The sequence below is a fragment of the Anomaloglossus baeobatrachus genome, chromosome 5, assembly GCF_048569485.1.
Source record: "Anomaloglossus baeobatrachus isolate aAnoBae1 chromosome 5, aAnoBae1.hap1, whole genome shotgun sequence".
Taxonomy (NCBI): domain Eukaryota; kingdom Metazoa; phylum Chordata; class Amphibia; order Anura; family Aromobatidae; genus Anomaloglossus; species Anomaloglossus baeobatrachus.
The window spans coordinates 200,722,465-200,735,616 of NC_134357.1; the positions used below are offsets into that span (position 1 = coordinate 200,722,465).

Below are 13,152 nucleotides of genomic sequence, written 5' to 3' on the forward strand. Positions count from 1 at the left end.
CTGCAAAGCACAAACCTAAAATTTGGTAGACATGGAAAGTCTTAATAGAGAAAGAACAAATGTGTTTTCAAATTTAAATCACGTGGATGTATATTTTCTAATTTCAGGATCCATGATGCCTCCCTCTTAAGTAAAATGGGTTCTAAGTATTGTTATCTAGTCATACTTGCTGGACATTTGCTAGTGAAGTAGACAAAAAGGTATTGCTCCTATTCATTGCCTGCTGAAAATTACGCAGTGAACCACATTTGGACTTATTGGTACTTTTCAGTGCTTTCACAATGTTGCCAACTCAGGCATGAAATAAATAATTTATCTTTTATGTCGTGTCTGACCGTAAGGTGTGGCCGTAAGGTTGCAAAACATCAGTTTGAAAGGGGAAGAATACATCAACCATGAGTGGTAAATCATGACTAGGTTGTGTTGGAAGAGTGAATAGTTGGGATGTTGTAGGTGTACATCGGAAAGTTCTGTTAGTCAAAGCTCTAGTGAGCTCATCCTATTCGAAGAAAAATGAGAACAATTTCTGTTACTGGACAGCCTACTCCATTAGATTTCTTTGGCAGCTACACATCGTTTCCACGTCCAAATGAGGCTGATAAACAGCATGTGCTAGAGTGGATGGCAAGCACTGCATCAAGTAGCCGCTCCTCCTCTTCCTGCACCTCAACATCATAAACTGTTAATTCCTCAAAGGTGCCACCACAATTACACATGTTTACCCCTGTGTCACAAACCTCCAACCGGCAAACTTACTGGTGAGCCACACATGGGTGAGTCTGCAGAGCTATTCACACATTGTATCCCATGGGCATCAGAGGTCTACTCCAAAGATTCCCAGACTCAAGTGGAGGAAAGAATCTGCACAAATGCCCAAAATCTTTGTCAGTTGGATCCTAGCCCAGGCAAAATAGGCTCCAAGCAGTATCCACACCCTCATCAACTGACGTTAACCCCCCGGGGGTGGAGATTATGATGAGACTCAGATGCCTGAGGCACATGCGTATTGTTATGTGATGTCAGGTCAGAAAGAGGAGGAGTGGGACAACATGGAACCTGACAATGAAGTTGTAGATACCACTTGGTGTGAACTCAGAGGCACACAGCTGTGTAGCTCAGCAGATAAGGAGGAGGAGGAAGCCGAGGAGGTTACATTGGCAATTCCCAAATGGAGTCTTCATTGATCTGTGTATGCAAGGGCAGCAATGCTGCCAAACTATGGTGAGAATCAGTCACTCCAAGTCTAATGATGTTGTGATAGTCTACATGAAAAAAGATACCCTTTCTTTCCACCTCATACACAAAGAGATTTTTAACTGTGAAGTGCCACCAAAAGGCAGGTTGTTGTAAGGCCTGCCTGGATCCACAGACTCAGATGGGCTGTAATGGACAGGCTAGAAGGAAGCCACTCACCAAGCAGGACCCCTGAAACCCTTTAACCCCTATACAGGGATTTGGAATTACACAGGGCCCAAGGTGATCACTACCTGTGGAAGGCTGCAGTCCGATGAGAGTAGTAGTCAGGCAGGGTCGAACCGGGAAATGCAAAACAGGGACAGAATTGGCAGGCAAGGACGTAATCAAAAAACAAAGCAGGGGTCAAATCCGGATCGGGCAGCGAGGTACATAAACAGCAGGCAGGAGGGTAGTCAGGAAGCAAGCAGAAGTCAGAACACCAGAATCACTAAACAGAACAGGGCGGGACAGGAACCAGGAATACAGAACTATCTCTGGCAGTGATCAGCAGACAGGAAGGGAAATAAGAAGACTGTGGTGTCTTCTCATTGGTTGTAGCTGAATGATGGTAACTTCAGCTGGAAGACACATGCCACCTACAGTCAGCCAGTGGTACTGCAGATCCCAAGGAAATCGAGCCCAGTGGATGAGCGGAGCCTGCCGCCACCAGTGCCGCTCGCATCGACTCCTCTCCCATCACCAGCACTATCCACGGCAGGAACATGGCATCCCCTGATGATTGACATAAAATACAAAAAAAGACAGTTTGCGCTCTGATAATGCTAAAGTATGGAAACCATGAATGTGTGAACATGGACCTGCATTACTGCTAAGGAAAATCTAAGAAAAATTAGATATTTAGCATAGAGAAATGGCGATTTGTATATCTGCCCAGTTGCCCCTTCACGGCATATCTCATAACTGGGTACCTAACGCTATTCTGAAGCCTCTCTCTGGGTTTAAAACCTCCTGTGTATGGGCACGTAGGAACCTGCTATATAGAATGAGAATACCCGTGGCAACTGGGGGAGGGGTGCACGGTCAGAAGGTATGACCCTCTTGATATAGACAAAAAAGACTGCCTGCACTCAGCCTCATCGACCTGACGTGTGAACAGGCGCATAACTGAACATGACATAAAATACAAAAAAAAAGACAGTTTGCGCTCTGATAATGCTAAAGTATGGAAACCATGAATGTGTGAACATGGACCTGCATTACTGCTAAGGAAAATGTAAGAAAAATTAGATATTTAGCATATAGAAATGGCCATTTGTATATCTGCCCAGTTGCCCCTTCACGGCATATCTCGTAACTGGGTACCTAACGCTATTCTGAAGCCTCTCTCTGGGTTTAAAACCTCCTGTGTATGGGCACGTAGGAACCTGCTATATAGAATGAGATTACCTGTGGCAACTGGGGGAGAGGTGCACAGTCAGAAGGTATGACCCTCTTGATATAGACAAAAAAAAAGCAAGCAGAAGTCAGAACACCAGAATCACTAAACAGAACAGGGCGGGACAGGAACCAGGAATACAGAACTATCACTGGCAGTGACCAGCAGACAGGAAGGGAAATAAGAAGACTGTGTTGTCTTCTCATTGGTTGTAGCTGAATGATGGTAACTTCAGCTGGAAGACACACGCCACCTACAGTCAGCCAGTGGTACTGCAGATCCCAAGGAAATCCAGCCCAGTGGATGAGCGGAGCCTGCCGCCACCAGTGCCGCTGGCATCGACTCCTCTCCCATCACCAGCACTTTCCACGGCAGCAACATGGTATCCCCTGGTGATTGACGTAGAAGTCGCTGGAGTGGACTCCGGTGGGGATGCAACAGTTGTCTTCAAGGAGGTGTTTTCTACAGATGCCCCATTGCCACCCCCCTGCTAAATGAGCATCGCTAATTCGGGATGATGCAACTCTAACTAGTAGAACTTCACGAGCAGACACCCTTTCATCTTTGTGAATCTCAAGTTTATACACACAATCAAATCGATCATATTTTATAAGGTAAAGAGGAGGGTTGACTGGTACTTGATCCAAAACATTTCCTTTCCATTGAGTTATTGGACCACTGCCCTCTTTACAGCCTTGTTGTATCCTGCAACCTACAATATTTCTTCTTGGTTGAGAGTTGATTTACTTGGTCCCATATTGCTTCGATATTTCTTGTCAGAGGTCCTTTTCTTCGTCATATTTGTAGACCTGTTTCCATGTTCTGCATCAGCTCTTGATTTCGTTATCTGCCAATATTCTAAACCACAGGTCAGTAGAGGCAAAAATGTAAATAAATTGAGTACTACATGCATGAACCGGCATATGCACAACGTGCCTTAATGTGTGAATCTTACTGTGCTAAAATGCATACAACCGGGGCCTCCCCAAACCACCGGCAACCAAATCAACCGTGTCTGCTGCTTCTTCCTCCTCCTGCGTCACCATGGAAACGATTCTCACACAGGTTTCCAACCTAAACTTGTTTATCCTCTACAGCAGGTGTGAGTGAAAGCCCGTCAGCTGTTATAGAAGTGACCATACCTGGCGTTTTTGACCCATGTAACACACCGAGGCCACATCCTGTGTGTTGCATGGACCATACTTCTCTGCTGTCCAAACAGACTATGGGGAAATGGGAGAAGGGAATTGATGCCACTGTATTGCTGTCCTGTTGTCTGCGTGAAATGTTTTTAAATATGAAGAATCCAATTTGGGTCTCCAAGTTGTGTCTTGTGTTTAGAAGTGGGGTTCTTTGAGCAGGAGTCCAAACACCTGCTACTCACTCATCTGTTAATTTTTTAAATGAAAATGTCAGCCCACATAATGTGAGTAAGTTACCCCAATCACGCAGTGCTTAAATTTATATGCATTGAAGAATGCAGTCACACAGCTGCACAGTTGTGGACCACTATCCAGGCCCAGTCTGATTAAAGGCTGTCTCCACTAATCCTGGAGCCAGGAAAGTCCGTATGCGATAACGGTGCAAACCTGATGACTGCATTATGCCTCGGCAACATCACATGGATCAACCCAGTTGTACAGCAAGTTCTAGGGCACTATTATGGCCTTGATGCACTGTTGCAAAAGGCACGGTTGCTGTGTGCTCATTTTTTAAAATGAAAATGCCAGACCACATCCTGTATGTTGCATGGACCATACCTCCCTGCTAAGCAAACACACTATGGGGAAAGGGGGGGGGGGCAATTTATGCCAATGTGCTGCTGTCTGCCTGAGATGTTTTGAAGTATCAAGACTCCAAGTTGGATCTTCAAGTTGTAGGAATAAAAAGAAAGTAACAGCTCACCAGACAGTAGGCATATGGGTGCGGTACTCGGAAACCTGAACTGGCATTCAGGTTTTCACATGAAGAAAAAGTGGTGGAAAAGAAGGTCTATGCGTTTCAAGCAGATGGACTGCTCTTAATCGTGACAATATAACATTGTGTTACACAGGCTTAAATATCCTACACCAGAAGGAATACACTATGGGGAAAGGGGGGCAATTGATGCCAATGTGCTGCTGTCTGCCTGAAATGTTTTTAAATATCAAGATTCCAGGATGGATCTTCAAGTTGTGTCTTGTCTGTACTGGCAGGGGTATGGGTGCACCAGCCTTATATCTGTCTCTCATCCACCACTATATTTCTTATGTCAATAGTCTAGAAAGCTAAGGGCTATACCAAAACAGTGGTGCTGCACTGTAAAATGTATTTTTGCTGCTTTGGAAGCTTTTCGACCCCCGTTAAAGGTGTTTTCATTGCCTTATGTTTAGCCTCCCAAGGTTAGAAAATGTTTGGAGTTCAGTTCAGTGAAGATAGCATTTGTTCGGATGGGCTTGGCAAACCGAGCCTTAAAATGTTCGCTCATCTATAATGTATTCCTGTGCTATTTGTGAAAAGTTGACTGGTGATTTCATTAATGGTAGGTATGTACGCAAGTGGTGTGAGCCTTGGGAATGCTGGCACTTATAGTGCCACAGTTTTTGTTGCTTAGTGTTCACAAGGGTGAGGTTCACAGGAGGCTGGAGAGATGAGCGGGTCTGGCCACCTATGTACCTCCACCCATGGATGTGTCACAGCCATATAATGGAGTCTGCTGTTTGCAGATGGGCGGAGAGTGTGTTGCACATGGTGTTAGTGTGCTGGAGGATTCAGTCTGGCAAAAGACTGGAAAGACAACTGGAAGTCAGTCTTGCTGTGACTGGGAAGAGAATGCAGCCCGGCTGCTAATTGCTGGGGATGCAAGAACCTCTGCTAGAGGTGGTCACTGCCAGGAGCCAGTAGAGGGTGGAGGCGGATATTCCTCCACGATGGACTTTTAAATGGACTGGAAGCCCATGGTATGAGGCACTGTTTGTTTTAAGCCAGGTGAGGAACCGTTACGTTTGTTTATCCAGTTTGTGCTGTGTGTTCAATAATCTGATGGAATTTTTGGGAAAGACTGTGTTTTCTACGACCCTGCCTATGCCTACCATGAGCAAATCTCCATAATTGGTGGCCTGAAGCGAGCAAGCAGTCCAGGAATATGGTTGGGAGGATCACAGCCGTAGATTGGAGTAGATTGGAAGTCCACGAAGCTTGCTAGACACTGCAGAGGTGTTGTTTCTGTGGATCAGCCGGGTCCACAAAGGTTTTTTTCCTTCTCTACACTGCAAGGTGCTGTTGCTGTGGATCAACTGGGTCCACAAAATCTCCGGAGTGGAGCAACCAGGTAGACGTGATGGAGACCCAACGATACTTGCAGGAGTGGCAGCAACAACAGCATGATCTGTTCATGTGCCTGATGTGGGCCAGGATGCAGGAGCGGTAGCTGGAGCGGCTGCAATTGGAACTGGTGGAGCATCCCAGATCCCAAGACACAATGGCGCAGAAGGATGGTAGCCAGGGACAATGATGTGGCCGGGACTCTGTGTTTTTTGGGAATTTGTGGGAGCAAGGGGAAGTGTCCGGTTGCTGGGATAATACCTTAGTGGCCTGAAGGAATCCCCACTACAGCAGGAGGCTGTAAGGGTTCCTTGTTGTGTGGTTATGTGTAATAAGGAGGAGATAGCACCTCCTAAAGTTGACTGTCCTAAGTTAGTGGGGAGCACTTCAGCATTCTCTTAGTTCATATATACCCCTTTCTTCCTTTTGGACTGGTGCTCGTGATATTCTTCAGTTTATTCAAGCCCTGGGTGCAAGCAGGTTGTTTGTACTCCTCTGTGGTATAATTGCAGAAAGCTTTGGTGAACTTCTACCTGAGTCATCTGTAGATAAGTAGTTCATGCATTTTCCTCCTGTGTGTCTTTCTTGTGTCGTCTATAGTGGTTAGTGGGGTTGTTGACGAGCTCATCAGATCCATTGCCTCTTTATCGCCAAGCACTAGAGATACCTAAGGTTAGGTGTCCGACTCAGCGGATAGGTGCAGAACCTATCTATCCTGGTGAGGGATCCCAGTGACCTGTAGTAGGTTTGGTAAGAGGTCACCATCTTCCCTTTCCCTAGACACAGGGTTTTCCTTTCCTTCTTTTTTGCTGTGCGCTTGGAACTGCTCAAAACCTAGCGTGACACCGGGCTTTAAAATAGGTCATCCGTGAAGAACTGGAAAATATACATTTTGCAACGTGTCACCAACTTATTCATTCCATGCCTAAAAGACTTGGTGCTGTACATAAAAATCATGGAGGTCAGTTTTTGATGTAGGGTATATTCATTACTGTATCAACTAATGTAAGTAAAACATAAAATTTTGTAATGAAAGTTATATTTATTAACCTTACTTTCATATTATGGGTGGAAAAAATACTATGAAGCTCAGTCTTGTCAAAATTTTGGAAATTGTTCTTGTGTTTAGTGAAATATTAATTAACATCTTTTTTTCAAAGGGGGTGTACTGATTTATGTTGAGCACTACATATATTTTTTTTCAATTGACACGTGTATAAATTTATACAATTCATCTCCTGTACATATATATGTAAAAAGGGAACATGAGGGAACAAAAGGGAACATGAGAACACCCAGTTAAAACCACAGTAAGGCTATGTGCGCACGTTGCATAATTGCATGCAGTTACGCTGCGATCTGCACCGCAGCATAACTGCATGCGTCCTGCATCCCCAGCATAATCTATGAAGATTATGCAGGAGACGTACGCACGTGGCGTATTAGAGCGCAGCGCTTCGGCTGCTGCCCGAAGCGCGCGTTCTAAGAAGTGACATGTCACTTATTCCGTGCGCTCTGCATGCAGTCCCCGCTCTGTCTATGGGAGGGGCTGCACTCAGAGCGCATGGAATCGGCTTTTTTTTTTTTCATTACATACTCTTTCTGCAGCGATTTGAAACGCACATGTGCTGTTCAAATCGCTGCAGACATTTCTGCAGGGACAGAACGCAACGTGCGCACATATCCTAAAAACACAATACTATGGAGTCCGTACCCCGTTGCAGAATCTAGTGAAGAAAAAAACCCACAGATACTTAAGTCAGCTGGTGATTTTTCCAGTCCTAATAGGGCTTGTTTGCCAGATTCGGGACATCCCTTCGTTTCCCACATGTGAGTTACTGTCAGATAAAGTCAATACTGGATTGTGTGGGATGGATTATCATCACAATATGATGGGATGCAGTAAGATTGGCTTGGATGCACTGTTGGAACTGGATGACTCACCAGGTATCTTGTTCCTTCTTTCTCCTCTGCCAGTCTACAGGGAAATTTGCAAACGCATCAGTGCAATTTTATGGGTATCTGCTGCTGTTGTCTTGTGGATATGCGGTGCAATGTGTCCATGACAAATCGGCAATATGTAAACATTCTCTTATGAGATGAGAACTTAACCGTATGTAATATAAGCTGCAATACTATTCTGTTATAGTTATTGCTTTATTATCTCTTTTAGGAAAAAGATTCTTTATGTATAGAAGGAAAAAGTCACAGAAGATGTTTGATGGTGCAGAAGACCCACGGAGAACATATCTATCACGCCTGTCTCTCAGAGAGCATCCATCTGCAAAGAAATTAAGACAGGTATAAAATACATAAAGTAAATCAGGGGAGCAAATTATGTCCTCTAGTGCAGAGGAACCCAAACTTTTGCAGTTTGTAAACCACTTCCAATTACTACAGGTAATATGATTGAATCCTAGCCAGACAAACGTTGTTGAGGGTCAGATAGATAGAGGGAAAGATGTCGAGAGGCAGACAAATAGATAAAGCTGTTGAAAGTACTGTATTTCTTTCAACTATACATATTTGTATGGTTGCATGAAATACATGTACAGCAATGAACGTAGGGTTATATTCATGACAAAAGATTTCATTTATTGAGAAGAGACGTCCAAGGGGGATGATTAATTTTTACAAATACATCAATAGCCCATACAAAAAGCAAGGTCAAAAGCTGTTTTATGTAATCCTACCCTCAAAAAGTAAAGAGGGCACTATCTCTTGAGGTGACAGGCCTTCTTTACCAGCAGAACTGGTAATCTATGGAATCATATACATTGTGTGCAGAATTTTTAGGAAAGTGAGCATGGTAAATAAAATAGAAAAAAACAATTCCAAAGTACAACTTGTCCTGCAAAAAGCAAGCCCTCATCCGGCTATGTTGACAGAAAAAAAAAATTATGGCTCTTGGAAGAAGAGTGAGAAATGGAAAATTGCTGGGTGGTGAATGGGATAAAGCAATGTGGAAGGAAAAAGTGAAAACTTTACTTTTTTGCAGAAAAATATTTCTTTAGCCTCTAATTTTGCAGTGTCTTAAGGTTTACAGGAGAAAAAAAGATCATACAATTTGTTGTGCAATTTCTCCTTTGTGCACCAAACCCAATTTGTAGTGGAAAACTACTGTTTGGGTGCACAACAGGGCTCAGATGGGAAAGAGCTTTATTTGACTTTTGGAACTCAGAATTGGCTGATATAGATAGCTGATGTCATGTCACATTTGCTGAGCCCCTGATGTGCCTAAGCAGTACAAACCCCCCTCCCCCACAAGTGATGCCATATTGGAAACTGCACCCCAGAACAAATTTATTTAGAGGTGTGGTGAGCACCTTGAACGTACATGTGCTTCACAGAATTTTATAACTCTGATTATAGATAATAAAAAAATAAATTTGCCACATAAACATGTTGCTTTTGCCTAAATGTTTAATTTCACATGTGTAACATAGGAAAATGGACCATGTAATTTATTACACAATTGCTCCTGAGTATGTCGATACCCCATTTACGTGTGTAGAAAAGCTGACCCTGCCCCCATAAATGACCCGATTTTAAAACTTTCACCCCTGAATTAAGTCATCTAGAGATGGAGTGAGAATCTTGACACCACATGTGCATCACCATTGAGGCTTGAAAAATAATAAATATATTTTTGCCACTAAAATGTTTTTAACTCTTAGTTTTTAATTTTTACAGTCGCTAATAGGAAAAAAATAGACCACACAGTTATGTGCAATTTTTCATGTGTGCCAATACTGTACATGTGTATCGCTTGTCACTACCTTAATCCCAGCATGCATGACGTCACAAATCTACACTTTTACGCAATGGGGGCCTTTTAGGCCCCTGTCCAAATCATGTGGAGAAACTCACATTAATAACTTTTGCAAGTTAATTTCAAAATTGCAAAATAAGATATGAACAATGCACAACATTTTAATTATAATTTTTTGCAGAAAACACCAAAAAACATTTTTTTTCCACATTTCAAAAAAAGCTATGAATTACACACAAATCTAGAGTAAACTAGCAGCAGCTACATTTATTTTCTTTTTTTTTTTTAAATTCTTTATATAACCATAAACATGGAATCATTCCAAACTGAATCAATTATAATACATTTCACATCCATTGTATGACATTTTTATAACAAACTAACTGTGACACATGAAAATTTCAACACTTTGACCCCTCCATGTTTACCAGAAAATTTTTGTAATACGGGAATACCAGGGTAAATTGAGAATGAGAGAAGAAAGAAATGAGTAAGACAAGAAAGATTTAACAAGCGACGAATAGGGAGGGAGACACAAAAGGAAAAAGGGGGAGGGAAAAGGGAGACACTGGGACACAAATGGACACAAAGCCGGGATCTACCTTCTCAGAACACCTCTGTCCCACGGCATCAGTAGGCCCCCCCCTCAATCAGGGGGTATCCATGGACCGTAGTCATTAGAGTATTTAAACTCGATCCAGGAGAACCATGTCTTGTGAAAGGCCTCATATCTTTCGTGGAGAGATGCCGTCAGGTCCTCCATGTACAACAGTTCATTCACCCTGTTTGCCCACATTGATAACGTCGGCGGGGAAGAGGATCTCCACCTCAGAGGGATGCACGTCCTGGCGGCCATCACCAGAAAGCTTAACAGAGACCCTTTATATGCACGAACAGAGGACTCAGATAATTGGAGCAGGAATAGTTCCGGGCCCAGGGTCTGCGTGTATCCAGTCGCATGCCTGATCACTCCCCGTACCCCCTCCCAAAACTGCTGTAACACTGGGCACTCCCAAAATATATGTAAGAAGTCTCCCTCCCCTGCACCACATCTCTAACAACCAGAGTCTACTGCTGGGAACATCCTGTGGAGTTTTGTTGGGACCCTATACCACCGGGAAATGCATTTGTAGTTGGCTTCTCCAAGTTTCGAACTAATAGATGCTTTGTGAGCAAGTGACAGCACCTTGTTTCTCTGCGTGGCCGGAAGAGTGAGGCCCAAGTCCGACGCTCACTTCAAGAGGAATCTAGGAGGAGGCAAATCCGTGGAGTTGTTTAGCATGGTATGTGACATGGCCAATGAGTGTCTAAGGATCCCCCCCCCCTCCATGCATAACTTCTCGAATTCGGTGAGGGGTCTGTCAAACTGACTATAGTCTGGTAGCGAACAGAGAAAATGCCAAAGCTGCATAGAACGCCACAAGCCCAGAGTTTCGGGGACCCGGTAATTCCGAAGTTCCTCCGTTGTTGGCCAATGCCCCCCAACTCCAGTTTGGTGGGCTCGAAATCTATTTAGAGAAATCCCCAGGCGAAGCACCAGGTTAGAGAGACCCGGGGAGAAATCTGGGGAGCCAACGATCGGGGAAAGGGGAGAGGGTAAAGGAATTAGAGATCTCTGGACCCCCTTTTGAGAACAGCAAGATAGCGTGGCGCCAATCGTGGGATGGGTCCTGAGTTCTGTGCCCGTTGGGGTAATCACCCATGGGAGCGCCGCCAGTGGAATATCCATGAAGCTCTGCTCCACCGACATCCTGTGTTTGGCATTAGAGTGCCTGCACCAGTCCACCACTCTGGCTAAGTGAGTGGCTACATAGTATGCCTTGAGATCCGGGAGACCCAGCTCACCCCGGGTTCTAGGTCTACACAACAGCGACCGCACGAATCTCGCCAGCTTGTTTGCCCACAAGAACCTCATTTGCATGGAAGAAACTTCTCTAAAGAAGGGCTTGGGGATCCCGATGGGCAAGGTCTGGAGGAGGTACAACAGTCTTGGGAAGATATTCATCTTAAGGATCGCGGACCATCCAAACCACGTAAACGTGCCTTTTGACGAGGTTTTACAATCTTCTTTAATTTTTGGAGACGAGGAGTAAAGTTCAACTTGAATAAGGAGCTCACATTGGCTGACAATTTGAGTCCCAGGTATCGCAGGTACTGCGGGGCCCATTGGAGATCAAAGGCTCCCCGCAGCTGCGAGACTACCCCCGGGGGGAGGTTAATGCTTAGCGCCTCCGACTTAGACAAGTTGATCTTAAAATTAGAGAGTAAGGAATATAGTTAAAATTCCTGCATTAGCGCTGGGAACATAGTGATTGGGACTGTGATGAAAAATAATAGATCGTCCGCAAAGGCCGCTATCTTGTGGCTCGCGCTACCTATCTTAGGCCCTCTGATGCTCAAGTTCTTCCGAATGTGTCGCAGCAGGGGCTCTAATGTAAGTATAAAAATTAGTGGGGAAAGAGGACAGCCCTGCCGCGTGCCATTGGCGATAGGGAATCTCTCCAACAACACCCCATTAACCCGTATGCATGCCGACGGTGAGCTACAGAGAGTTCCTATCCATCTGAGCATGTTTCCCCCCAGCCCCAGAGAGGCAAGGACCCCGTCCAGAAATATCCAACCGACTCGGTCGAACACCTTGTCGGCATCCGTTGACAACAACATAAGGGATCCACCATCTGTCCTAGCCCTGTGAATCAAGTTAATGGCCCTCATGGTGTTATCCCTAGCCTCCCTGCCAAACATGAAACCAACCTGATCAGAATGAACTATGCCCCCTAGCATAGGGGATAGCCGATCAGCTAGAATATTCACAAACAACTTTAAGTCACAATTGAGCAGGGAGATTGGACGATAATTGGCACAGCAGGTGGGATCCCTCCCCTCCTTGAGAATAACCACAATGTTAGCCGCTAGTGAGTCCCTGGGTAGTGGAGAGGATGTACATGCTGGGATTTTATTGAATGCTGCCAGGACGTGAGGGGATAATATAGGACCCATCCTCTTGTAATAGGACAGCGGAAGTCCATCCAGGCCCGGTGACTTACCCGTGGGGGAGTTCTTTAGAACCGAGGCGAGTTCCATTTCGGCTATCGGCGCCTCCAATGTCTCTGTATCTTCCGGTTTGAGCCTCTGGAGGCCTGAGGATCTTATGTAGTCCTGTATACGTTCTCTAGCTGTCTTCCTATCGTCCTCCGTCAGGGTGTCGTCAGAAGAGTATAGGGCAGTGTAAAAGTCCCTAAATTCTGAAGCTGTCGCTCAGAAGTGAGGCCCTCTCCCCCGGTTGCTTCTGTATGTAGGGTATGTATCCCTGTAACCTCTGGGCCCGCAATGCCCTGGCCAAAGTCCTACTATTTTTGTTTCCGAATTCGTAGAAATGCCTCCGGCATCTTGCGAGCGAGGCCTTAGCTTTATTAGAGAGCAGCGATTTCAGCTTCTCTCTTTT

The 13,152-nt window shown here is 44.8% G+C and overlaps 1 protein-coding gene across 1 annotated transcript in view; it reads left to right on the forward strand.

The window, feature by feature from the left end:
• COMTD1 (catechol-O-methyltransferase domain containing 1) overlaps positions 1-13,152 on the forward strand; it is a 366,090-nt gene that overhangs the window by 62,982 nt on the left and 289,956 nt on the right. Inside the window, exon 2 of the mRNA XM_075347317.1 lies at positions 8,109-8,236. Coding sequence (XP_075203432.1) covers positions 8,109-8,236 — 128 coding nt within the window. The remainder of the gene's footprint in view (positions 1-8,108; positions 8,237-13,152) is intronic.